Genomic DNA, 26,930 nt, shown 5'->3' on the forward strand with positions numbered 1-26,930 from the left:
GGGCGGCAGGAGGGCGGCGGCGCGGCCCCCCGCAGCCCCGGCATCATGGTGAAGGAGGAGTGCAGAGCGCTGCTGGACGCGCTCAGCAGGGTGACCGCCTGCTACCGGCACATGGTGCTGACCATCGGCGGCACTTCGGACTCGCAGAACCTGCGCGAGGAGCTCAAGAAGACCCGGCAGAAAGCCCAGGAGCTGGCGGTGGCCAACAGGAACAAGCTGACCACGGTGCTGAAGGACAAAACCGTGAGTAAGGAGGACAAAGCCGAGTTCGAGAGGCTCTGGGTGATTTTCTCCACGTGCCTAGAGATCCTGGAGATCGATATGAGGAGAGCCCTGGAGCTGGGCCACGAGTTCCCGCTAAATGTTCCCAAAAAGTACCTGATCCAGACAGGCATGAGTGGGGGAACCTCTGGCGTGGCTGCCAGGGCGATGAGTGTCCAGAACATGAAGTACGAGGCTGAGCACAATATAGACGTGGTGGATTTGAAAGATCTAGAGAATGAAATCAACCAGGTAGGAGAGATGATGCACGAGATGGAAATGAAGGTCAATGTCCCGCAGTGGACGGTAGAGGCTAAGCAAGACCCTGGGGCTGAACTCAAATCCACCATGAGCGTGGGCGCTTCTTCTGTTGGCATGATCTCTGTGGAGGAGAATAAATCCTTCTGCGATATCAGCAAAGTTCTAGCTGGGATTATCTTCTCCGCTGTGCTCATTATCGCTATTGTCCTGGCAGTGTGTGTGGTAAAACTCTCCTAGGCTGCTGTGGGCTCTGACAAGAGCCATCCCTCTCAAGTCCGTCTCGAGTGTTTCATGCCTCACGATTAATTTTGAAACAGGTCGCTTGGATGAGCCGAGAATTCAAACCTAGCACTTGAAAAAAACAAAACAAAACTTTTGCCTCTCAAAATCCTAAATGCACGATTTGTTTCTTCTTGTATTTTAAAGAAAAAAGATGCAAATCAGACTGCAGAATAGGATGTATTCATCTGCTGGACTTGTAATGGTTAACTATGAAGTATCAGGGTATTATCACTACTGGCTATAACAGGGATTTGTCTGCTATTAATAGATCACTCTTCTCAGAGGCCTGTATTTTTTGTTCGTGAATAGGCTCTGATGTTTGCTGCTGGTCATTGTTTACAGTATTTGAGAGTAGCACGAACTGGGAGGCTAACACAGGTGTTTTGCCTGATGAAATGAATAGACTGGAGATTTTTTCATCAAATACACGAGATACTATAGAGGAGGGGAAGGATGAAAACCCCAATAAAAGAATGTAGATTAGTGGCTGGGGCAGAGGGAAGTGTGGAGGAGGATGGAGAAAACAGAACAAGCAATGTTTGATACCAAATACTGTTTGTAGATGTAGATGGGATTGTGCAGAACCCAGTTGCATGGGTTGGCACAGCATACGCTAATGACTAATGGCTTTCCAGATCCAGAGAGAAAAAACGGGGAGTTGTTTATTCAGAAAAATACTAACAAGCCTCATGTTTCTCTTCCATATTTACCGTGATTTTATCTTCCCCTGCAGAAAGGCTAATTCTTACCACTGGTTCAAATTATTCTTTCTGTAGAAGCAAACAGTTTGAACTTCACAATTAACTATGAAACTAGAAGCAATGAATCTACCCATGGCAGAAGCTGACCTTTCAAAACATCCGAAAACATCCCTCTCATGTTGACAGGCAGGGTTTTACATATGTACAGTCACATTTCTGCAAGCTCCTGATTTATTTGCAGAAAACCAGAAAAAGCTAAAAAGAAATATATCTCAGTTTTATCTGATTAATCATTTGGGGAAGAGAAAGCCTGGAGGACTGGACCCATAACTGGTCCAATTAATCTGATACACTGCAGTTTTGGGAGGTAAATACAAGAACGGCATAAAACTTTGACAATTTTATGGGGAAGCATTAGAAATGTTTACATGTAAAAGTGTGAGAACTGACACTAACTTGCAGAGAAGCTTTATAATGTCTTGTTTAAGAACCTATGTATTATGTTTTCTGTTACATAATTTATGGAAATTTGTTCTGTTTAAGTGAACACACACTACCCATTCAAGAATGGGTACATATATTCCTTACATATTTTATAGTGCTGTAGACATATGGGGCACTCTACAGACAATTACAATTACAAATCTGTAATACAGGTTTTTTAATAAGTAGTTATTCCAGTGCATTGATTATTATGGACAAATTATTAAAAAGTCAGATGTATCTGGTGAAGTTACTAGTTTATGCTTGTTAAACAAAATCATGTTGACAGCATTCTTGAAGAGCTAAATTTTTTGAGCTGAGAACTAAGCATAATTTGAAAAACTGTAGCAAACAGCTTTTTTAAAACTTAAGAGAAATGGATTTGGGAGGGAAAAGGTGTGTGTCAGATTTGAATCTGGTCACTTGTAGGTGGGAAAAAATAATGCAAAGGGGAGGCTGGAATTTATAGGATACCGTTACTAGGAAGGATAATGTGAGTTCTGCACATCAATCCAGTCTAGGCTCCCTTCTTATGGGGATTCACAGTGTAATAAGACTCCACACTCCTTTCTCTTCTATCATTCTACAGGATGTTTAGTATGTAGCAAATCTAGATTCTTAGAGATACCAAACAGCACTCTAACAAAATCAAGTCTGTATTTATTGGTGCTACTGTTTCATAGACATGGTGAAATTGCTGTGTATTAAGTGTGAAGATCTCCTTCACAATTATATCAAGTAAACATATTTATGGAAAATACAGCAAAAGCTGTGGGAAAATGTACAGATTTGGACTGCCACCACCAGTCACTAAGGATTAGTGGGTATTTTCATTGCCTGCACTCTCCTGTTACTTAGTTCACAGGAAGATAGATAAGAAGTTGGACTCTATTCTGTGCTTCTTGAACAATCCATATTCCTTCTGAGATCGGATGATTTAACCAAATGTTCTGAAAATGCAAGTAATGCAAGTCTGGTTTTGGGTGGATCAGTAAATGGTAACACCTACAGCACTCATTATTTTGTATCTTGAAATCCTGAAGTGGGTATACTGTTTATCCATGGTTAGCTGTATAGAAGAATTTTTAAAAATAGGTAATTTCATCTTCAAAAGCAAGCCTCAGTGAGCTGATGAGCTGTAAATTTTCAGTTTATGCATTGTTTGGATTTTGAATAATACAGGACCCCAGGACTTCATGTAAGTAGCCTATAATTATGTAAGTCTTACTTCATTATGAGTATGCATACAAATTAGTATTAGAAGGACTGGACCTTGGAAAAATACATTTTCAAATCTTCAGAGAAAGATGGCTGCAAGTATATTCATCATTAATTTGTTCCTAAAAATCTGTACTATCTTATATCTAGGTTATGTGAAATTAAAAGATTAAGTAAAATTCTAACAGAGGATTGGCACCATCTAAATGGATAATGTTCCTGCCATTAATCTCCTAAAAAACCCACTTGATACAAGTGTACACTCAATGTGACAGAGGTCAGACACAACGGTACACAAATTCAAAATAACGTGAAACCACCATTGCCCAGAAGTACTTTCCCCTGAATTGATTTTATTTTATTGTACTACAGTGACAACTTCCTTCTAAAGCATGGGGGTTTTTTCTGAAATAAATAATTGCTAACTACAATTCACGGCTGCGTTTTGGGCTACACAGGGCAAGACACTCTTTCCACCAAATAATGTTTGTCTGTGCTTGAACTGGGAGCAGAAACTGTCCTTAACTATTCTTCAATTATTATTGTTAGACAGCTTTGAATCATCTCAGAATATTCTACTATAAAGGATACCAAGAGACTGGTATTCTCCAATCCAAAATGAAAAAGATTAAATGTCTTTATCAATTTAACCATGAAAACATTGGAATTAGCAATGAAACTGTATTTTATGTGGAAGAAACTGATGCTTCTTTTAAATAAAGACATAAATAAATGTGCTAGATTTGCAGCCTTAGATTTTTTCCTCATTGGAATGCAACCAGAAAGAGATTGGAAGTACTATTTTTGTAAGTAAAAAAATGTAAGGTCAAACATCAAAATACTCCGTACTTAAATAGTATGATAAAAAATACAAATACTCTGATGCTGATCAGTGACTGAGAATTTTACTGTGTTTTCAGTACAACAGAAGATTCTCATTGCTTAATTTCAGTCCTGTTCTGCTTCAATTCTTTTGTCTGTATTCATAAGATATATACATTTTAGTATAAGTTTGTTATATACTAAAATCTTATCACTGACTTAAATTACATTGGTTTTTGCCTGCACATGGGTGGTATTTTCTACACTTAGAATAAAACTTGTTACTGTCATTTTTATTTACCTTAAAATAAAGTATGTTCATATAACTTACTGGATGGATTGCAGCAGTAATTAAAATCAAATAAAAACTGTAATATTAATACAGCTTGTCAAAGAGTTCCTTTAAACAAGAAGTTCCTATTTCAACCAAAATCATTGAACTGATATGCTAAGCCCTCAAATTAAAATTTTATTTAAATAAACATGCCCCTCTCAAACTACCAAACTTGAATAGAGTGATATATCTTAATTTATACTGCAAGGAAATCATTGGTCTTGACAAATCAAGAAATCTTTGCCTTAGGAAACAGCTACCAATAGGATTCAGGACAACAGATATGATGTTGCCTTCAGCACTGCTTGTTCAATATCGTTGCCTAGGTAAAAGTGGGCTTCTGGCTTGGGAGATTGAAAGCTAGAGAAGACTAACACACTGGATTCTTCCTGCGTCCAAACTCTGCACTCTTTCATCCAGCAAAGCTTGCATTCACTGCAACTAAAGATGTACACAACTTAAGGATGGTGAAATCTGGTCTGTGGTATTGATAGCAACAACTATCAATAATTGTATCAAACTATCAAAACTGTTTCTGTTAAATGCAGCAATCTGTAATTTTATTCTGGGACTCACAGTCTATAAGCATAAATTTATAGACTCATTTTTAATTTATTAACAAAATGAACACAGAACCATAATTAAAATGATTCTCATCTTGTAAATTGAATGTAACATGAAACTCATAGCATTATGAATATGAAATAAAATTAAAGTTTCAAAATTCTTCATGTAAACATGAAAAGTGTTTTTTATGTGAACGCAATTACTGAAAAATGAGTAAATTGGCTGATGTCATTAACTTTTTGGATTAAAAGTTAAACAAGTGCTTATTGTTTGTAATCTGAAAGGATTGGTTATGGGCTTTTTTTCCTCTCATATAAGGTGTGTTTTGTTTATTCACATTTTCCAGAAAAAAAATGAAGTGTTAATGGAACTCCTAGCCAACATATTTACCCTTCACAGATTTTCATTATGTAAAAAGTCATTCAGGAAGACCAATGGATTATGGATCTCTAAGTGCTTTCTCTCAATACGATTATGTAAGTCTTTTAATGCGGAAAGAGATCTGGACAAAATAGTAGTCTACATGTGAGCAGCATTTGCCATGGTAAGCATACAGTAAAAGTGGGATTAGAAAAGAATGTCTTTTTCTCATACAAAATTATCTGTGTTGAGGGAAGGACAAGAAAAGCAAAGTAGAGGTATGCAAATGTGTACATACAAAGATGTATGCAAATATGTCTTAATCTTATGTTAGCGAAGTATGCTTTTTATTAAATATAGTACACCGGCATCAGAATGTTCAGCTATGGCTTCTCTGTAGGAAGGTAGTGTCTTATAGCTGGTGTGACAGAGAATATAGCATCTCTGAAACTGTCTACCCATTCTCTGATTAACTCAATACAGAACTAAGAGTAAAAATATTTTGACTTGTCACAAGTTGATGTCAATTTTATTTGAAAGACAACCCTCTTCTCTTGGTTTCACAGCACAAGAGACTTTCTGCTGGAAGAAGGTGGTCCCAGAAGGCTGGGTTCTGTCATCCGTTCTGACACCTTGTTCCATGCAGCGTTGTGATGCAGCTGGAAATGTAGCTTAATCAGTAGCTGATTAAACCTTTGGAAAGGTGAAAAGTCACATGGCATCTAACTGATGTAAAGGTTCTTCTTCACCTTCTTATGAAGCCAAGCACAAACAGCATTTCATGCTGAAAGTAGTGTGACTAGAAGCCAAGTGGGCAACCACATATAAAATCACAACTTCTCTGAAATTCTATGAGTTAGAGAAACTAGTTAGTAAAAGCAATTACATTCATTGCTCTGTTCTAGACTCACAGCCCATAATTTGGCAAGAATATCTACTATAGTTCTATTATGTGTCAGAAATCTACTTCTGGAGCCACCACAGTGTCAATCTTTTTTTTTTTTTTTTTGACAAAACTGCATGTTTTCTTGTATTTACACTGTTGCTGCATGACATTATTTATCATATACTTATTAATAACATTTCCATCAAATTAAACAACCCAATAAATTTTCTAAAAGCTACCTCTAATTCAAATGCACAGAAAAGGAAGTCCCAATCATAGTATAAATGTATAAACTGTGCCTTTTACCTTCTTGGAATTTCTTTTGGTCAGTTTTCCACTATGTTTTTAAATAGTCAAGTCTGTCACTTGCACACAAATATGCAAAGAATACCTACACTCTGACTAATGTTTTGTGATTAAAAAAATTATATAGCATAAAATATGAATTTAAAAATCAGGGATTTCTTTATAAAAGTAGCAAACATTAGGTCATACAGCTATATTAGGAAAAAATAATTTAAAAATTCAGATGCAATTCCTTTGTATGATCTTGAAGCAGCTATAATATAGATAGCATAATCCTTTGGGGGAAAAAAGAGAGAAAGACAGAAACAGGAAAAGAACACAAAAGAAAATACTTAAGTATCTATACCATATAAAATGCCTGAGGACTATTGAACCCACAAAACATGATACCCTCTTATCAACTTAATCTAGTATGCTAACTGCATGTGTAACTATATACATATATATTTTAGAGAGACAGACAGACAGACAGGCATTTGAGTTCTGGGACCTAAAGGAAACAGTCTGAATCTTCATTCATACAAGCCATTGCTCAGTTTAGTGGGAAATTATATGTGTAAAGACTAGTCATGTAATTAAAGGCTGCAGAATTAGAACCATAATTTCAGTTTGCATGAAAGCTGTAATCCATTATGCGTCTGTTGGAAGTAGAATATTTCCAGTGTTGTTAATACTATCTGTAACCTAGTTTTCTGATCTGCTTTGATCTGTTGAAATATTATTTTATATGAAGGTAGCTATAAATTCGTTTCATTTTTAGCCAGTCTCCGTAACGACGCTAGATTAAAACCCCGCATTTTCTATATTTGACATTTATTCACATTTTGGAAACAATACTTGGTAAAATGTACTATGAATAATCTATTTACTTTTTTACTATTCATGACCTCTGGCTATTCATTGTATGACATGAGCTAACCAATCTAAAAGCTTTAAAATCTGCTATTTTGAAATAAGTCAGTTTAAGAAGTTGTAGACACGCTCATTAAACTCTTCCTTTTTGATACTTGATACTTGTGGTTATAACATTTCGTTAGTAGGCACTATATCTGCATGGAGATGGAAACTTTTACCAGATGCAATTAAATTAAACCAAGAACTGACTTACCATAATTGTATGCAACTCACAGGAAATTATTTAAGCCAAATTAAATTGTGAAATAATGGTGGACCTTGTTTTTCATCTAAAATTATTACAATGGTGTGATTTGCACTGATCTGTCATTCAGCAGACACGCAAAATAACTTATGCAATGATGCAACATAAATGAATTAAGTGGTTCAATTGCTAAGTATTCTAGACATGAAAAAAATAGAAAGCTAGTTTTACAATCGTTTCTATATCTCTAGTGACCTGAGTCTTTTTTCTTTAAAGGAATCGATACTTTTCATTCTTCAGAAGTCTCATAAGCAGTAATTGAAGTGGAGAGAAAAGCACTGAAATAATCTCTACATTGCTGAAATATGATCCCACAAAGAATCATTATCAGTGTAATAATCTTAGTGTTTCATTTGATATAATTTTTGTATAGCTTCAGAATGCTTTATTTTTCAGTACAGCACAGTCTGTTTTTGAAAACAACCAACTGAAATACAAAAAGTATTCAGGGTCCATTGAGCTGAGACACTTGTATGTTCTGGCATACAAGCTGCATGAAAGGCAGTTTGAATTCTTAATTTTTAGCAAAAGCACTTTTTAAAAATCATTTATATCTAGAGGGAGATCTGACTCTCCAGCCTTCTCTTTTACCTCTTACTGAGTGTCAGGAATAGTTATGAATATTTCTAACTAACTCTTGCTATGGGGAGACTTCTCTCCAAGTTAGTCTCCTGTATTCCCCGTCTACGCATTGGGCCTTGAAGCATAGTGCAGGAGAGCCCAGATGAATGTAGACTGCCCTTGTGCTGGAATGCTTATACTGCAGTAATGGAATAAACTAGTATTCTTGGTTTATAATCAATGTTCCTGAGGAATAGAATATCTCAGATTTTCCAGTCCTCCTGAAATCACTCTTGATACTATACAAGTTTTAAGTACAAGTGAGATAAGCTCTGCATTTTAGCAGAATAAATTGAAGAAAGAAGTCATCTAAGTTGGAGATGAAGAAATAGAACATGCTTTATAGATAACCTTAGGTCTAGTTTGGCTTTAGGATGTTTTCTATATTCATATGAGCTATCTCCAGCAAGTTAGCTCTAGATACTACTCACACAGCTTTGACGGAGGAGATGCAAACCCCTGCACAGTCACAGTGCTTAAGCTTTGCCTTTTTCAGTAGGAAACTGGCAGGGGTAAAATATCCCTTTACACCCTAGATCTTTGTTAGTAGAGTTTCTGACCTCCTGCAATCTCCAGTCCTGATAACTGGGTCAATTAAAGACTCATGCTCATATGCTTCTGGAACTTTGCATGAGGGAGTTTCAACTTTGTCATGAAAGGATATTAAACTACTTTTTTTGTAAGGTGATACTGAGAGGAAATTGCCATCAATAGGCTGGAACAGTTTATACGCTGACCCTTGAGTAAGGAAGACTACTCTTTGTATGAGAAAAAGATGCCTTCCTTACCCTGGGACTGTCTGGAAAAAGGTAGGACCTGGAGTGGAGGATAATCTCTTGGTGGTATTTGATCCCAAAGGACTGCTTCAGATGCTGAGAACAGCCATAAGCAACATATAACCAACCACACAACTACTCCTCTAGCCACAGACCCTGTGTATTATGTTTGAGGGTGCAAGCACCAGTACATGGGGCAGCCACGCTCTAAAGTTTCCTCCCATGCAACAATGTCTGCGAAGCCAGATCTGCCAAATTTAGGACCGCTGTACACCAATGAAGCCAGGGGAACTGTTTTCCAGGATATTCTTGCCTGACATACTAGCACTGGTGAGATTTTGGACTACTCTGGGGGAAAAAAAAAAAGCTGCAGAGCAAGTTTAGAAACTTCTTTTAAGATGACAACATAATCTGCACCACTGTCTATTATAAGATTTTCTTAGGGGACGTTATAAAATAATGTTCCAGGGATATCATACATTGCATTTTTGCCATAACAAGAGTTTCCTATACATACAGTTGATTTGAAAATGATGGTGTTCATTATCTGTACATGAGTACTTCCTACTTAAAATACCGAAACTTAAAATGATGAATCTTTACCTTTACCTTAAACTAGCAACAGAAGGATTCTGAATAGCAGGAGGATTCTGTATGACACATGCCAGTAATTTATATAAAAATTAAGCACAGATTTGAACTGATTTTAACTAAGCAAGAAATCTCTGTTAAAATAATTAACTGTAATCTTCAGTATTTTACTAATAGAGTCTCACTGGTTGGTACCCATTTAGACATACTAAAGTTCTAAGGGACCTATATCTAAGGTTTAGATATACTAAGGATTGCTATGTGTCTGGCAAGAGGGTATATTATTTCCCTGTAAAAATTTTTCTGCTCAACATTTAATCATACTCTTCACATTACATAGTTGGAGAAGGTATATGACTTTTCTTACTAGATGACTACTTCTTTGAGATTTATGTCAAACAGCTTCTGGATGGGAATTAAAAATTCTTCCATTTGTTTAATTGATTTAAGGAAGTATAATGATTTGTGTTATCAACATGTGTTCATGCGGAATTGAGGCAAAATTCCTCTGAGAGCAGCCCATGGGTCAATGGACGTATCAGCGTTACAAGCCGGAGCTCCTGGCGCGGCCTGCACTTGCCAGGCATGATTCCACAGCGCCTTCAGCACTCCCCGCGAAGATTTAGGGGCCCGCGGCCAGCGGACGTTCGCACCTCTTTTATCGCGCCGTAGCAAACAGGGTGCTTCGAAGCCGCGGGAAGCGTAAAGGGGCTTGTGGGCCGGGAGCGAGCGGCTCATTTCTCACCGCCATTTAGAGGCCCTGCGCCGGTAACGCCCCTGCTTTCACCGACGCTTTCGCCCTCCGAGGACGCCGCTCGCGGGGTTAAGGCGAGGCCGGCACCGGCGCCTTGCTGCTACCCCTGCGCCGCGCCTTCAGCTCGCCGGGCGCCTTCAGCTCGCCGGGCGCCTTCAGCTCGCCGGGCGCCTGCCGGCGGCTGCAGTGGCTCCGCCGGGAGCCCAGGCGGCGGTGGCGCCCGGGCGGCCCCAGGGCGCGATCGCCATCGCCGCCGCCGCCGCCGCCTCCCCGAGATGAACTCGCGGCTGCGGCACTGGAGGGAAGCGGCGACGCTGCTGCTGGCGGCGGGCGCGCCGGCGCGGCTGCCGCCGTCCTCGCTCGGCCCCTTCGACTACGAGCTGCTGCTGCTGCAGCGGAGCTCCCGCAGCGGCTTCCTGCCCAGCGCCCACGTCTTCCCGGGCGGCCTGGTGGAGGCGGCGGACTTCTCCGCCGAGTGGCTGCGGCTGCTGCCCGCCTCGCCGCGGGGCGGGCTGGGCCTCGTGAAGCCGCCGCCTCCCGGCGGCAGCCGGGCCCCGCTCTTCGCCACCGACCGGGAGCGGCTGGGCTCGCCGCTGCCGGGGGACGTCGCCTTCCGCATCTGCGCTATCCGGGAGACCTTCGAGGAGGCGGGAGTCCTGCTGGTGGTGCCGGGGCGCGGGCCGGCGGCGGGCAGCGGCCCGGCGCGTCCGCTGCCCGCCGAGCGCCTGCCGCCCGCCGCGGAGCTGGGCGAGTGGCGGCGCCGCGTGCAGGAGGACGCGGGCTGCTTCCTGCAGCTCTGCCGCCGCCTGGCCTGCGCCCCCAACATCTGGGCGCTGCGCGAGTGGAGCAACTGGCTCACGCCCGTCGGCAGGGCTGGCCGCGGCGGCCGCCGCTACGACACGGCTTTCTACCTGTGCTGCCTGGAGGAGCGGCCGCCCCGCGCCTCGCAGGACGACCGGGAGGTGACGGCCTTCCAGGTGGGAGCGCCTGCGGCCCCCGCGCTGCCCCCTCTGCGTGCCGCGCCTCGTGGGCCGGCCGGGCGGGCGTCTTAACGGCGGCGAGCAGCGGGGCGTCTGGCTTCTGCCGCGCGCAGCCGTCCTGCTCGCCCTCCTTCCTGCCGCGGCCGCAGAGCGCTCAGGGGGCACTGCCGGCGGGAAGGGGAGCAGGCAGTCACCCGCAGGTCTGCGCGTCCTCGCGGCTCTCCTGCCGGTGGGAGCCATCGCAAGCGCGTGCTCCTCTTCCTGCTAGTCCTCCCCTTGTGCACGTTCCCCTTTCTAACCAGTAACTGCAGTTGTCCCTTTCAATCAAACGTGCTGCTGGAATATCTGGTAGAAGAGGATTCGTTTCTTGAAGGTTACGTTACACAAAGCGTTATGCTGGAGGAACTGTTTGGCCTCCGTACCGTTTACACCTTGAATTACCCTCTGCTTGGAAGGTGGACGACCACCTTCGCGCAGAACACTGTTCATGCGCTCGGTTCCTGAGGTATCCACGGGGCGCTGCCGTTCTCACCCTGCTCACGCTCTGTACGCTTGGAGATACCCAGGTAGCGTCTCCGGAGCCTTCCAGGGCTGCAAGAGTTGCTAATAATTTTAGTGTCTTGTAGAGTCAGATGGAATATTTTATCTAACATGATTGAGCCATATTGATTTTTGATGTTTTTAATTGGAAAGGGTAAAACAGAGTAAGAACTGGTGATTAATGGATCTTTTTAAAAACAACTCACAGTCGGATGCATCAGACTCTTTAAACTAACTTTTTTTTAAGCTTCTGAAAAAAGTTTGAAAGCAAGTTAAAAGTTGATGACAAACCAGGCAGTTCTGTAAAACTCTACCTAATGTTTTTGGTAGCATTAATGCTTCTGTACTTTTTTGTTTGTTTGTTTAACTGATCTTGCTATAGAAATTTAAAAGCACCTGAGATCTTACCTTCAAAATGCTTGTGCTTGGTATAGCTTTCTATTTGTTAATAATGGCAGAAATCTACTGTAAATGTTTATTCACATGTTTCACATTATCAAAGTCATCATAGGAGATGAGATCAAGATTAGGAATAGTTTACACACCTAGAAGAACTCCATGTTTATTAAATATGATAAATTGGATATTCTTGCTCTGAAAACAATGGGTATAGGAAGCAGCTGTTTAGAGATAACTTTAAATTAATTGTTGAAGCATAGGTAGCAACCTCTGTTAACTGAGTTCACACTGAGGTTCTGGCTTTTCTGTTTATTTCAGTAGACTTTTAATCTGGCTTTAAGAGCTTGACTAAATTTTAGGTTCCAAAGTTGGCATGCTTACATGTAAAATGAAGGATTATTTATAGAAAAAAAATGTAATTTTAACGGATTTTTTTATTACCTTTTTTCAAACTTTTTGAATCACTTCTTGTTGTTGCTTTTATTTTGGTGTATATGTACAGGTTATATGTGGCTTTCACTGCGTTCAGAAAAGTTACTGTTTCATGCTCTTATTCTGTGAAGGCTTTCTTGCTAATGCTAAGGACTTTAAAGTTACTGATACTTTCAGTATCTGCTGATGAAACAATTATTTCAAGGTTTGTTTTCCTCTTACAGTGGTCATCACCTCCAGAAGCCATTGAACGCTTTAAATCTCAGGAAATATGGTTTGCTCCTCCTCAGTTCTATGAATTGTGTAGGTTGTGCAATTTTTCTTCACTTCATGAGCTACATAAGTTCAGCTCTGAACGAGCTCTAGAAGGATGTGAACGTTGGATGCCAGTGACTTTAACTGCTTCAGATGGCTACATTCAGCTATTACCAGGTAAGAAACTAAGTGAAAGTTCTTTTAAATATAATAAAAACTGGGGTTCATGCCATGTGACATAAACCAGTCTATAACTGTGAAGAAAAATATTCTTAGAAGTCAAGTTATTCCTGCTGTTTGTCTGTCTTTTCTGATAGAGTTCATGTTGGCCACTGTCAGAGACAAGCTATTCAACCACACAGAAAGCATAGTTATTTCTGCACTTAATCATAATTTCATTTAACCTCAGCTATCATATGGTTGCCACTAATATCTTAATTTATGAAGAAATTTTGTCATTTCAACTTATTTCCATTTTTATCTGCAGAATATCAGAGCTCTTCCTATTTGGTCCTTTTTAATTGGAATTCTCATTTACTTCAGTTGTCCATTTGACTTTGTAAGGGCAAGTAGATCAAGCATAGGTGCAGCATCAGTTTTCACAATCGTAGTGATCTAAAAAGACTCATTCCTTCTTTTTTTCCCCTTTCCTCCTGCTTATGTCTTTCATTTCATGAATCATATGCATTTTTGCCCTCTTCTCCTTTAAAAAAAAAAAAAAGTCTCAGTTGCTTCCATCGTTTATTATTTTCTGCTTCATTGGTTTGCTTTTTTTAATGCTTTCTCCTATCCTCTTTTTTTATTGTTACAATTGATCTCTAAAATTTTTGTGTTGTACTATTATATTGGCTCTTGTATAGAGTCACATTTATATGGCAAAACGCATTCTTTTCTCCAACAAAATGGAGTGAAATAACAGTTTCTATTCTTAGTCCTACTGTAGTTTACCTTTATATATTTGGAAAAGTCTTTGTCTTGTTTTCCCCAGTGACATAAATTCCTGTCTCACAAGACTGTGATTAAGGCTTGTTAGTGAGAGCACTGGAACACTTATTACAACACCTAAAATGTACTCCGCTGTGTCACTGACAGATACTTTACAAATTTGTGGCTGTATTGTTAAATATGGAGAAGTTTGGAGGCAATTTACATTTATATTGTGAAATCTGTTCCCACTGAGTTTCAAGATTTAAAATTTGTTAGTATCATTCAGTCAAAAGCTGAAAAATAAGCTGGGCAATGTATAACTAAAACTTTTTTTTTTCCCCAGGAGATGAGTTATATCCAGAAGATCCAGATTATACAGGGGAAAAAAAAATAACCTTGTCAACAGATAAGAAGGTTGAAGATCTAATGAAAGAGGGTAGTATATTTCACAGGATAGTAATAAAAAACATCAATGATCTTGCTGTTTATGTTAATATTCAAGCAAAATATAAACATATGAATCCAGTGATGATAAACTCTAATAATTCAGATTACAACAGCAGATTATAGTATGCATTTGGTTTAAAGCTAGAATATATTTAATTACATATGTATTCATTGTTAGTGTTTCTGGTCCTTTCTAACAGTTGCCAAGTAGTCAGGAGACTAGTTTTAGACAGAGACTAAAATACTTCATTGCTCTGCCAAAGCATTTCATTTGGATATAGGTTTGAGATTTGTGTGTATCTAATTCTTTGATTCTCTGAAACTGCACAGTTGTGCCAGTTATGATATACATGTGACTACTGAAAATTCGACACAACCTTCAACTTAATTACTTGATTAAACTTAAAAGTGATTAGATGGTAACTGTACTGAACCATTACCACTTTATTCTACTTATATACTCATAGTGGAATATGCTGTAACACTGGTCCTTTGGGTCACACAGGTTCTTTTCTCACTGAGAATTAAAGTAAACTTATGTTTAGAACAAATATATTTTGAATTCAAGAATTATTTTACTATGCTTCCCAGAGTTATCAACTGAACAACTGTAATGTGTGTCTAGAAATCAATGAAATCCTTCATTCAATTTCTGTTGAAGTCTTCCAGTCTAGTCTCTCTCTCATTTTGGGGAAAGCCCATGTATATGTGTATATATAACTTTGTTAGCTAAAATTCACTGACTGTTTTCTGATTTTGATTTTAAACTTAATGTTTATATTTGATACATGTGAATTGTTTCTATTAATGGTAATCTATGCAAAACTATACAAATTTCAAAGGTAGAAATAATTTGGACATAATCTAAGTCAGCTATCAGATTGAGTGCAACCATTCTCTTTATTGTTATCATACTTACTTTAAAAATGTTGGCAATTAAGAAATAGGAAAAATAAATTGTTTACTGCTGAAAAAAGATACCAAGAACTTCAGAGTTACTACCTTGGAAACACCTGCTTACACATTTCAACATCCCACATTTTGCTTTGTAACTATTTTCCTAAATGTATCTTTGTTAAGAGATTTAAAGACTTCAGAGGAAGCATTGCTGCTTGCTGGTGCCAGGACTTTTGGTCTGTTTTATTTCTTCAGTGTTACAAGTGGAATAAATGGGGCAGTGATATGGGATCTCTTTTATATGGAAGAAGAATGAATGATGACTTACATTAGCCAGTAGAGCTGACCAGAAAGCTTTGTGTTCTGTATTTCAATTAAAATAAAAACTTTACAATATTTTCACTAAACTGAGTTGGTTTGCAGCATTAATTTCAACTGGAAAAATGTGTTTCTATCTTTCTCTTATATCTGAAAATGCTCAGACCATTCTTGGTCTTGCAGACCCTGTTGAAATTTTTATACCTCTGGTAAATATTCCTGATCCAATGAAACAGTGTATTACAATTAAAATCTCATTCAGAATATTCTGACTAATTCTTCTGAACATGAAGGAGACAGTAAAATGAGAAAAATGGGGAGCAGAGGAAGCAAAGAAAGCACCCTCTATTAGTGTCTCACATGATTTTAGCTTCTAGAGATTAACACTGGCCACTGTAGTATTAGAAAGATGAAAAGGAAAGGCATGTTAATGATAGTGTTTGTGAGGTGTGTGGCAACAGATATTTTGGCTTCAACATGATCTTTAAGTTATTTATTAAGTTATCATTATAAATGGACAAAATAAGTCAGAGTAATTTCTAGGCTGTTTTACAAGTTACATTGAAAAGATACACAAATCTAACAAAAAGATACAGCACTGATAAAGAACTAGTGTTGGCTGGGCTCTGTTTTTGCACCTTCTGTGTAGAAAGAAAGACTCCTTTTTTTGAGCTGCTGGACAGTGATGCAGTAAATGGATGCTATTCTGTCAGTCCAGGAAAGGAAGACAGACAGAAACAGGAAAAAATAAAATTTAGGGTAACTGGCAGAACTACTTCTATTTAACTGCTATTCTGTAGTAACAATGGTCAACTGCTCAATTCTGTTCCTGCAGACAGAGGCTTAAAAGAAAAAAAAAATCCCTTAGTCTCTGTAAGTGGCAATTGACAATGGAAAATAATTATGTAATCTCCAACCGCTTTGATTTTGCAATCTAGTCTTTCAGAGTTGTTGGAGAGCTTTCCTGTTGATCTGTCATTGCTGATTTTGTGGGTGTTCTACTAGTTTACTTCTGTGGTAGAAAGTGGCTATTAGGAGAAAATATTTTTAGGAAAGTAAACGATTCAGCAACCTAAATAGAGGTTATTTTCTTATGAAAGTTTTTACACACCAGCATGCTGTAAGTTATTTCTGTATTAGCCTTTAATTCTAATTTAGCTTGTGCTGTGTGTCAAAAACAGTACAATACTAAATCTGTAATTTCTATTTTTTAAGTGAATAGTTTGCCTCTCCACCTTCAGATTGTCTCATGTAACTTAAAATGTTCTTTTTGCACTAATAAAAGCAACACGATCCACTAGGGGGAGCTTGAAGGTCAAAAGACAAAAAAAGGTAATTAAAAAAGATGCTACGTCTACACAGAAAATGAAGGTAATCATTAAATGGAAACATAAATGTCTTGGTATGTACGTACAATAAATATCTTGCAGTACTAAGTTAAAAATACTGATGACTAAGGCTGAAGTTTCAGCATATTGAGCCAGTCTAAGTAAGGGCTGCTGCCAACGAAGGTGGTCTTCGCTCCCCAGCTGCGCATGCTGCCCCTTCTCCCCGGCTGGCACGGTGTCTGCGCAGATGCAGGAAGCAAGCTAAGCCGGGCTGAAGAAAGATTTTTAAGCCTGAATGAAAACAGGGACAGAATACAGCAGAATGAATGAACAACTTGATAGCTGTTTTATCACAGAGCTTGAGATGTGGGAATGAAATAACCTTTTCTCTGAAACCTAGGTGTTACGAAGCACTCGCAACACGCTCTTTTCAGTTGAAGTTTTTTCTTTTCTCTGAAACCTAGGCGTTATGAGGCACTCAGAACAGCTGTTTTCAGCTGAATTTTTTTTTTTTTTAAAGAGTAGAGTTCAACGTCAATGGAGAAGTGCCCGCTGCTCTCCCTACCTGCCTAGTTTCACAGAGCTTTTGCGAGCACGCTCCGCCTCAGAGGCCGGGTCCTCCAGGAAGCGGTGCCGCAGCGGCCGTGGCGGTAACGGCCGCCCGGCGCGGGACGGGCGCTGCCCTCCAGCTGCTCCGTCTCGCTCCTCCCCAGTCGCACGCCCCGCCAGCGCCGCACGGACGCGCCTTGCCCCGCCCCGCCCCGCCCGGGGCAGGAGCCGTAGAAAGGGAGGGCTCTCGCTTAAGGCTTTTCTGCCACAACGATCCATTTAAAGAGTTGAGGATGCGCCAGCGCTGCCCTCCCGCCGCGCCAACCGCTCTGCTCTGCCCCGCCCCGCGCGCGCCGCCCCGCAGCGGGGTGGCGCATGCGCAATGGCCTCATCCCGCAGCGCGCTCCCTGGGTACGCGTGCGCACTCGGCGGAACTGCGCCTGCGCGCTGGGGGCGATGCCGCGCGCGGGAAAGTCGGCTGCTTCTGGAAGTTGGCTGCTTCTGGAAGCTTCTGGGGGGAGCGCCAGGGCGTCGGCCTCGGCGTTCGTCTGGGCGCTCGTGGCCATAATGCTGCTGGCTCTTAAGGTTAGAGGTTTTGTTCCTCTGAGGAGGAACGTAGAACGAAGGCAGGGTGTGAAGAAAGCTATGGAGGTGGGAGGAATAAAGCAGGAAAAAAAAAGTCTTAGCTGTCTTTTCCTTCACTTTCTGCCTTGCTCTCTTTTACTTGTGCCTCTTGAGAGCTCTATGAGATGGGGTGTGGTTGGGAGGAGGGAGAGAGGCTGGGAAAGTAAGTCAGTTCCCTTTCCAGGAGTGTTTGTATGAGAGTTATGTTGTTATGGAGCTAGGCCTCCTTTCACTTCCTTCCATGTGCTTGCCTCAAGGCAGTGGTTTGGGGTGAGAGGGTCAGTGAGTTCTCGCTTCTTTCCAAGGTAAACAGCCTTTATGGCAATGGGATGGCCCTGGAATTTGTGCAAACATTCCTATTTCCATTTACTTCTTAGTACTGAAGTGGATGTGTATGGTTACTAGAAATAGGTTAGGAGAGCTAACCTTTTCTGTGGGTGTGCTTCATCTGTGATACTTTCATATTTCTTTTATCAGTTCTGCGCTTCTCAGAGTGAGAGATGAAAGGAAGTTATTTGTGTCTCATGTAATTCTTGAAATTAAAGTGTCCCTAGGTGCCCAAGGGAGGGATATGTATCTTCATAGACTATTTTACAGTGTGATGCTAGAGATTTCATTGGTATGCTTGTGTGGTATGTTATTAGGTAGAGCTTCCAAAATAAGCTTAGCTGTTCTGTTGTAGTGTTGAACTTGAAGTGATTAGCACCATCTCAGCAAAGCATGTTGCTAATACAACCATAGTGCAGCTGTATTGCTTTTGATTCAGCACTAACTTGTTCAACGCTAGCTTTGGAAGTGGATGCCCAATGTCTTGACTTTCTTCTCCCCAGATGTTTATTAGGCACCTGCTTCTAGTGTAAATTCTTTTAAGTGTTAGGCTAAACATTATAGTGATGAAGTTGTGATGTGCAAATCTGCTGTCTGTAACCCAACATATTATACCTAGGAATTACAAGGGAAGAATGTATTATCTGCAAGCTAAAGCAATTTGCATTCCATTTTGGCAATGTCAAATATCAGTAAAATTTCCCTTATGTTAAAATATTTTCCAAGGTTGCAACTCCATCATGTTTTTTAGTGATGTAAGCATCTCCCCGTGGTGTTTCTGTCCATTTGGTCAGGTACCTAGATTGTAGCAACCCTGTTTTCAACTGTAATATTTCTGTTGACCTTTGAATGTAAGACAATGGCGTATATACTGAAAATAGACTGAAGATAATAGATGTGTTCTGATGTACTGAAAATTGATGTGGTTGTATGTGAGTAAGCGTGGGTGGTGAGTCTTAGGCTTCAGAATAGTGCCTTATCAAGAAAACAGATTTAAACCTTTTAATGTGTGTAAATCAGCTGCCTATATTAATACCCTTTTCAAAAGTAACAAAAATCTTTGGGCCTGCTGTATATGCACACTCTTCGAATATGCTTCAAAACTAATGGCAGTTTTAAAAATGGTTAATCAAATGCTTATTGATTTCTTACAGCAGTGTTGAAGAAGACTCAGTAGCTGAGAATGATGGAAGTCTTGATATTAGAGGTATACTGATATTTTTAAATGTTGAAAGAATTGCTGTTTGTTTACTTCAGTGAAACTCTATGGAAGACAGGTTTAGTAATAAGATGATGCCTCTATATTTCCCTTCAGCAGCCATTTCTTATACGTGCGGGTTCAAATATAGGTTGTATGTGTTTTCTCATTTCTCTTAGGTGTTTATCTTGGTTTCATTTCAAGAGATCAATAGGGACACTACTAAAATCTGAAATGGAAGATGTTCTGCATAATCTTAAATATGGTATAGTACTAGTTTCTATTGAATTCTGCAAAACGTGAAAAAATTGTTGCCCCAGCCCAGTGGGGACCCAGATTAGCTGAAATACTGGGATATAAATGTTTACAAAGCCTGAGCAGAAACCTTTGGCCACATTTTAAAGAAACTGTCTTTTAGGCTCTTTGAATGTGAAGAAAAGTCCATCTGTGGAATTCTTTTATTCTTGGGTGGAGGTTTTTTGGCATAGTTCTTGAAGACAATCTGGAAGTACAAAGCTTTGTCTTTGCACTTTACTTAGTGTTCATTTTAAGCAACTTTTTAAATAATGTTTTTATCTTTTATAATACACGCATTTTTGTTAACTGGAGTGCTAAAGAAACTTCCAAGGTGGGAAATCATTTAATGAACTAATGATCTGAAGCTGAAAGATGTTTTGCTTGTTAACATCCTGTATGTTAAGTGTCAGTTGCCATGATTTTAAGGTGCCTGTCTTTAAGTCTTATTTTAGCTTTTACTGCTCAGATGTTTTTAACAAAGTCTTATTGTTTTGGTGGGAGATAATACTATTTGTTATTGTAATCTATCTTCCCCCCCCCCTTCCCTGTATTTCACTTTTTGATTAGATTGAAGATCCAGGTTGCTTTTGGGTTACTGTAAAAGGATGTGGGCCTTATGTAGTCAACGAAATAGAATATAAAAACCTGAATGCTGAAATGAATCAGTTTTATGACAAATCTTGTCGAGATGCGGATGAAATAAAGCCACTAACGTTAGAAGAAGGCCAGGTAAAATCATTACTCTATTATGTACACAGAGAGAGAAATTGCATTGTGTACAGAGAAAGAATTGGCATTTCCATTGGTTTGAGAGTAAAGTATCCTAGATATGCATTAATCTGTTTCGAATATTGGTATTTAGTAAGGTGGAGAGTGGCATCCACATATGTTATATGTACTTAAATGTAAACTTCATAGCTACATAAGCTGCAATGTTCGCAGATTAAAAAGAAAATTGAGGTCTGCATAATAAATAGGACTTTCTTGCCTCTGAAAAAAAACCTAGCAGTATAATAAGCTCTCTTTACAAGAAGTTACTGTGTTGTTTTTTCTTTTTCAGATTTGTGTGGTTTTTAGCAAGGAACTGAAATGCTGGTGTAGAGCAGTTATTAAGTCAATCATGTCCTGTACAGATCATTATCTAACAGAATGTTTTCTTGTGGATTATGCCAAATATATTTCCGTTAAATCAAATGAGTAAGTGTTAGTTGTTTCTTTGAGACTGTCACTGTAATATACTTGTTAATTAATGCGCACAAAGATTAGCTGTCACAAGGCTTTGGTTTAATTAAGGTGTGGGTTGGGTCCATGAAAGACTGCTAGGCAAATGATGGACCCTTGCCAGTGTGGATGCAAACCAGTCTTTGTCCTGTGTTTTTAAAACCTTTTCTTTTGCGGGCTTTTCTTTAATTAAAAAAAAAAGGGGGAAGAAAAAGCTGAGAAAGTGGCAATTTATGTTATGTTTGAAATGTACAGTCGCCAATTAACATTATTTAAATGTTTCTCCTCCTTATTGAGAGATTAGATACTACCAAAATTAAAAATGATAACCTGTGAAGATCCACTGGCAAAACACATGGAAGCAGGGTTTCAGTTGCTGAACATCTTTGACATTCACACATTGTAGTGATTTGTTGTTGTTGTTTTCAAATTCAATTTATTAACTTGTTTACTTTAATAAGAGCTGACAGTCTGACTTGGCATGGTGTAAAAAGGTGAGTTTTCTCTTTTTTTTTTCTAGTTCTGAATAAAACCAGTATGAAACCTACTGTTTCTAAAATCTTGAAATATGACAAACAAGCAAGCCTATTTCAGTTCTCAGCTTCAGATACAGTTCCCTTGTTTAAAATATGCAGCTTTCAGTACAAGAAGTTTTAATAAATATCTTTTGGAGTATTCAATAAAATGAAGAAAGCTTATTTTAAAACAAATCCTACAAGTTAAATGATAGTTTTTAACTATCAAAGAGCAGCTTGACACTGCTGGGAGTTTAAAAGTGTGTTCTGATAGAACTAAACTTATTGCTTAATTTACTGCTTTTTAATAAAAATTTGAAATACTACATATAACATGTTTTTAAGATCTGTATCTTGCTGTTTATTAAAAGCCTCTCAGCAAACTGGGTGTCAGCGATCATTACTTATCAATGAACATTTTAGTGATAGCTTTACAAATAGTAATGTTTTTAGGAAAATAAATACAAATGCAAATGAAGGAAGTCAATGTATTTAAATTAAATTTACTTCTTGTTGATCTTAATCAAATCTGGTTTCTCACTCAGAAGTAAGAATTGCCAAATGGCATATGCAATACCAGATGGTTTACGTGATAGTGTGAGGGCTAAATATCATGAAAAGACTAAACTGGAGAGGATAAGGATCAGAAAACTTTCCAGTAGATGGGAAGTGTATTCATTTCCAGAGCAAATCTATTCACTAATTGCTGCTGACAGCACCTCTCTTGGGGAGAAAAATAAAACAATGGTTCCAGGAAGTTTGCCAGTAGAAGCCAAAATTCTAGAACAACTGTGCTGTCAGGTACAGGATAGTGGAAGGATGTGTATGAGGGACCAATGATGTGTGGAGAGTAAAATTTGCTCTGTAAAATGGTATTATTTCTGCTTTGTTTTTAAGCATTCGAGTTGCAGTGGAAGCATTTATGCAAATTCCATATAGAGCAAAACAATGTGGACTGTATCGCACAAAGCCAGTGACTTTGCATATCAACTTTTGTGAAAATACTGCAAAAATAGTGTAAGTAGAGCTTAAGAATAAGTGTACTGTAATCAGATCTTTTAGATGTGAAACTTTGTTGCAGAATTTTCTTAGAAGAGATTTTGTTTTAGGAAGAACATAGAAAAAGTTTCCCAGATCTGATCTCCTATATCAGATGAGCGGTTTGTTAACAGAACAAGCCCCACTTTAAAACCAATTAGTTGAGTTTTTCTCTGTACCCCATTGGAAGCTTTCAGGATCTCCTAATGTTGATAGTTAGAATCATGTAACATTTATTTTAACTATTCATAATTAGTTCATACTTACTTGCTCTTGTGCCAGCTGTATTCTTTAACATATTTCTCTTCTTCATTTTCCTTTCCTCAGGATACTTAAAAAAACAATCATATCTGCTTTCAGCCTTTATTTTGTTGCATTAAACAATCAAAGCACTCCTAATCTTTGCTTATATGTTGTTTTTTCTTTCTTCTGATTGTTTTCCTAGATTTTAGAACTTGCTGAAATTTGAATTAATATTTTCTTGAACATAGGTGCCTTGAACTGCCTGCGCAATTCAGAACTTTTCATGAAGGTCCGATATTTTCTAAAAGCCTGAGAGGAGATCTGCCATCTTTCCCATAGCTAGAATAATCAGTTACTAAAAGAAGTAGGAGGTTACTTTCACAGTTCTATCTGTGTTTAAGTTTTTCTTCCTTTATGGTTTTGATGCATTCTTTCCTTAAAACAAACAAACAAAACCCCAGCTGTTTGATCTACATGGAGTCAAAAAAGTTTGTAGTTGTTCTGGTTCCCCCCCACACACACACACACAGTTTATATTCCAGTTTCATGATATCATGAATCTCAGACTTGGTGAAAATACTACTTTTAGACAAGCGAGTAGGTATCTGCTGTTTCAGAATTCTGGAATGCACGTTGTCTGCTTATTCCAATTTGATTGCAGTAAGTTAAGTAAGAGATTGCTGTACAGGTTGTTCACTTCCGTAATGACTAAGGCTTTGTCATTGATCTGTTTGAACCTTTTGATATTTATTTAGACACTTCAGAAAATTTAGATAAGCTTCTGGCAGTTCTTGTCCTTCCTCTGCCACCCTCTTGAACTGTATTTCTCGATATCTTGCACATGAGCTTCTTTACCAGTCCATGCCTTTGTGCTATTTCTTGCACATGCTCTGCTTATTCTCAATATGCTTTTTTGTGGTAATTCTATGTTTAGCTGAACTGAAGGTCTACAGTGGTTTTTTTAGATAGCTTTTTCTTTCGCCATTCTACTTCTCCACTTGAGATTTTTTTGAATTCCTGTTGTACTTCCCTTTTATTTTTACTATTGGTTTCATCTAATTGCAGTTGTGAAGGACTGGAATAAATTTTTCACTAGAGTCTGGTGGTAATGCAAAATACTTTTGTATCCTTGAGTTCCAGGAAGCTATGTTGAAGACCCTGCCAATTTGAGAGGGACATGATTAGTTCACTGGGGAATATGGCTCAACAGCAAGAAACCTACTTGGGTTTGCATATTATTAAAGAATATTTGGAACTACATGTAGTCAAGCAGTTTATTTTTATACTTTTGTTTGGAAGAAGAAATGAGCATTTGATTTCGATACTCTGACAGAACAAATACTAGCCTAGTTTGAACTGGAATAGTGTATATCTAGTTTGGGCTAGCTCTGTAAGTTATCAGAAAGGTAACAGGTATATAAAGGATTCAGATGTGTCTTTCTTAGTGCTCTTTATTTGATTCCTTAAATATATTTTTATATTTGCAGCTGCAGAATGTGGTAAGAATTTTATGTTATGTTATAGGCCTTTCAGTCTTTGGCACTTTAATGTTTGTAAAGTGCTTGTTCAAAATTGCTCACTAGTTATCTTATTAGAAATAATTAACGTGTTCTGCAGGAGGATTCTTGCTCAAATTTTTGTTATTCTATTTAATTTCTAAGTATCCTATTTTATGTTGGATGGAGGCCATCGTGTCTTGACAAAGCCATATCCAGTAAATTTCAATCAGAGTTTATTTTATTGATAAACTGTAAAACATGGTTATAAAGACTGAACTTGTACTGTAAGTAGTAAGATTCTGCTAATGTGTTCTGGTGGATGCAGTTTTTAAGACGTCATGATTTGAGAAAAATCATTTTTCATATGCATCGATTTTCATAATACCATTTTAATTGTTGATGTTATGGTCTAACTGGTTATGTTTATTTTCCTAGACCAGCCAAAAGATGGGATTTTGCTGCTACTCGGTATTTTCAAAGCCTTCTCAAAGGTAAATAAAATATCCTGTCAGGATCGTAATTGGCATTTTTACTTTGGAAAAAATAAACTGTCAGAGCAATGAAATACTCGGGTTTATGTATTTGATTAAATTTCACAACATTCTTAAGTATACAAATTAAAAACGAAGGGAAAATAGTTGCATAACATTTGACCAAGCCAAAACTATGAATGAATCTGCACCTTGAGTGTTGTGGGCTTCTGTGCCACGGAAGTTTTGATAGTTGACTAGATGGTATCTGGCTCTGGGTTTCTCAGGCAAGCTAAATAGTGTAGCACTGATGTATAACATCCGTTTTGGACAGTGGAACCTTTCTGTGCCTTAACTTAGACCTTTGAATCAGCCTCACAGTCATCTTAGCTAGCTGCTTATGTTGTGTAGTCTAGTATGGAGATGGCAGGGTCTGGCTTACCAGTTTACCCCTTCAGGTGTGTAACTTGATCATAGTTGTGCTGTTTAATAGATTGTACTTCAAGTAGATATTTAGTAAACTAGAACTACCTGTTTTCCAGTCTGTTCTTGTCCTTTCCCACATTCAGTGTTTCAGTAGCTCATCCAGTCTTTCTCGTATCTAACCTTCTGTTTTGGTGTGAGGCAGCTGTTGGTCTTTTTATAATAAGAAATATATACTAACATAATCTTTAATCTTCTTGCTAATGTGCTTCTGTCTGAAAAAAATACATATTTTTTAGATGGAGTTTGTTCTACTTGTGAGTAAGGAGGTGTTTGAGGGGAAGAGGATGAATATGAAAGTAATAAAGAGTCTTTAGGCTGATAATGTCACATACTACTGGGAACATAGTGCTTTTCGTGATTTATACTGTTTCTTCACACATCTTAAGTGTCATAGATTATTATGTAAAGTAAAGGTCAGTAGGGAGCAATGATAACATTAAGTTTAGTTTCAGAGATATCCCCAGACTATACTGTTGAGAACTAACATAACTTTTTTTACTAGTACATCATTAACGTATGCAGAAGAATGCTTCAGAATTTTCTGACAAGCATAATGATATAATAGCGAAGTTTATTGTTCAAATAAAGAGCCTAACCAAACTATTTAAATGTGCAGATACTTCTTCCTTAAAGAAAAGTAAATCTTGTGATTGGAAAGTATACGTTTGTACTAAAGATTGTCTGAGGCTAAAAGATGAACTAAAACTTTTAATATAGAACTAAAACTAGTTTTTGTGGCGAGGTTGTTTGTCTGTTTCAGCTCTCAGTCTTCCTTCCAAAACCAAGGGCAATTAATTCTTATAATTTTGTTTTTGATTTTTTTATTGCGTTGTTAAACTCTTACTTCATTAAAAAGTTACTACACTTGTATTAGTTTCTCTTCAAAGAAATATGTTACACATTTGATTGTTTTTTGTCATGTAATTTTTGTCTAGTTTGGAAAGTACAAGTAGAAATACTGATAATTTGACAAGAGATTAATCTTTTTGCTTGTTTTTGTGCTTCTGTTACTACACTAGCAACCACCCAAATCAAAGCCCAGTTATGTGCTATCGAAGGTGACAAATTTGATGTTCTTCTTTATGTGACAATAAAAAATGAAAAGGTAAGAATTTTATATCTACAAATCTGTTCACACACTTCACTATGTAAATCATAAAACTGTGATCAGTATAAGAAAAAGCATTACTTCTAAATGAGTTTTATAATTTCTGTCATGTACAGTAAAAGCTAAGTCATTTACTTATTAAAGATTTTGTTTTATATTTGTATTGCTCTTAACCTTCTGGAGGAGTTTTGAGAGGCAAAAATTCTACTTCTTTTTTTCCAGTGCACCTCTCTTTTGAAGTTATTGAATAACAAGTGAAGTACAGCTCTGTAGAACTGCATGGAGATATCTTGCATAACCAAAATAAAGTATACATTCTTGTAGAATAATTAGAATATACAGTTCTCTCTGCAGTTTTGCCCTTTCAAATAGCTACTTAATTTCTATCAGCTTCTGATGAAGGTCTTTGGTTTTATGAATTTATCATTTATGATCTAGCTTGGTTTAGGT

General features: G+C 38.4%; 3 protein-coding genes across 4 annotated transcripts in view; all 3 read left to right on the forward strand.

The window, feature by feature from the left end:
* Window positions 1-14: 14 nt before the first annotated feature.
* Window positions 15-6,203, forward strand: RGS9BP (regulator of G protein signaling 9 binding protein). Of its 2 annotated transcripts, XM_026059915.1 has the most exons (3): window positions 15-1,872; window positions 5,329-5,473; window positions 5,856-6,203. In XM_026059915.1, exon 1 carries the CDS (start codon window positions 46-48, stop codon window positions 757-759), a length of 714 nt encoding a protein of 237 aa, XP_025915700.1. In that variant the 5' UTR covers window positions 15-45; the 3' UTR covers window positions 760-1,872; window positions 5,329-5,473; window positions 5,856-6,203. The 2 variants fall into 2 exon arrangements, with proteins under 2 accessions (XP_025915700.1, XP_025915692.1); XM_026059907.1 differs by having other exon boundaries at window positions 5,329-6,203.
* A 4,431-nt stretch (window positions 6,204-10,634) lies between these two features.
* NUDT19 (nudix hydrolase 19) lies at window positions 10,635-15,437 on the forward strand. The gene is made up of 3 exons (XM_026060284.1): window positions 10,635-11,359; window positions 12,958-13,165; window positions 14,259-15,437. The coding sequence occupies exons 1-3, from the start codon at window positions 10,658-10,660 to the stop codon at window positions 14,483-14,485; spliced, it is 1,137 nt and encodes a 378-aa protein (XP_025916069.1). The 5' UTR covers window positions 10,635-10,657; the 3' UTR covers window positions 14,486-15,437.
* A 4,137-nt stretch (window positions 15,438-19,574) lies between these two features.
* The window catches only part of TDRD12 (tudor domain containing 12), a 36,781-nt gene continuing 29,425 nt past the window's right edge, over window positions 19,575-26,930 (forward strand). The window contains exons 1-6 of the mRNA XM_026059749.1: window positions 19,575-19,612; window positions 20,468-20,629; window positions 20,961-21,097; window positions 22,534-22,653; window positions 24,852-24,907; window positions 26,392-26,477. Coding sequence (XP_025915534.1) covers window positions 19,589-19,612; window positions 20,468-20,629; window positions 20,961-21,097; window positions 22,534-22,653; window positions 24,852-24,907; window positions 26,392-26,477 — 585 coding nt within the window. The 5' untranslated portion in view covers window positions 19,575-19,588. The remainder of the gene's footprint in view (window positions 19,613-20,467; window positions 20,630-20,960; window positions 21,098-22,533; window positions 22,654-24,851; window positions 24,908-26,391; window positions 26,478-26,930) is intronic.

Source organism: Apteryx rowi, unplaced genomic scaffold (genome assembly GCF_003343035.1).
Source record: "Apteryx rowi isolate R43461 unplaced genomic scaffold, aptRow1 scaffold_1, whole genome shotgun sequence".
NCBI lineage: Eukaryota > Metazoa > Chordata > Aves > Apterygiformes > Apterygidae > Apteryx > Apteryx rowi.

Coding starts and splice junctions, on each gene's coding strand:
- RGS9BP (XM_026059907.1), top strand. CDS start 46: ATGGTGAAGGAGGAGTGCAGAGCGCTGCTGGACGCGCTCAGCAGGGTG.
- NUDT19 (XM_026060284.1), top strand. CDS start 10,658: ATGAACTCGCGGCTGCGGCACTGGAGGGAAGCGGCGACGCTGCTGCTG. Junction 11,360..12,957: donor GGGAGGTGACGGCCTTCCAG/GTGGGAGCGCCT, acceptor TTCCTCTTACAG/TGGTCATCACCTCCAGAAGC. Junction 13,166..14,258: donor CTACATTCAGCTATTACCAG/GTAAGAAACTAA, acceptor TTTTTTCCCCAG/GAGATGAGTTATATCCAGAA.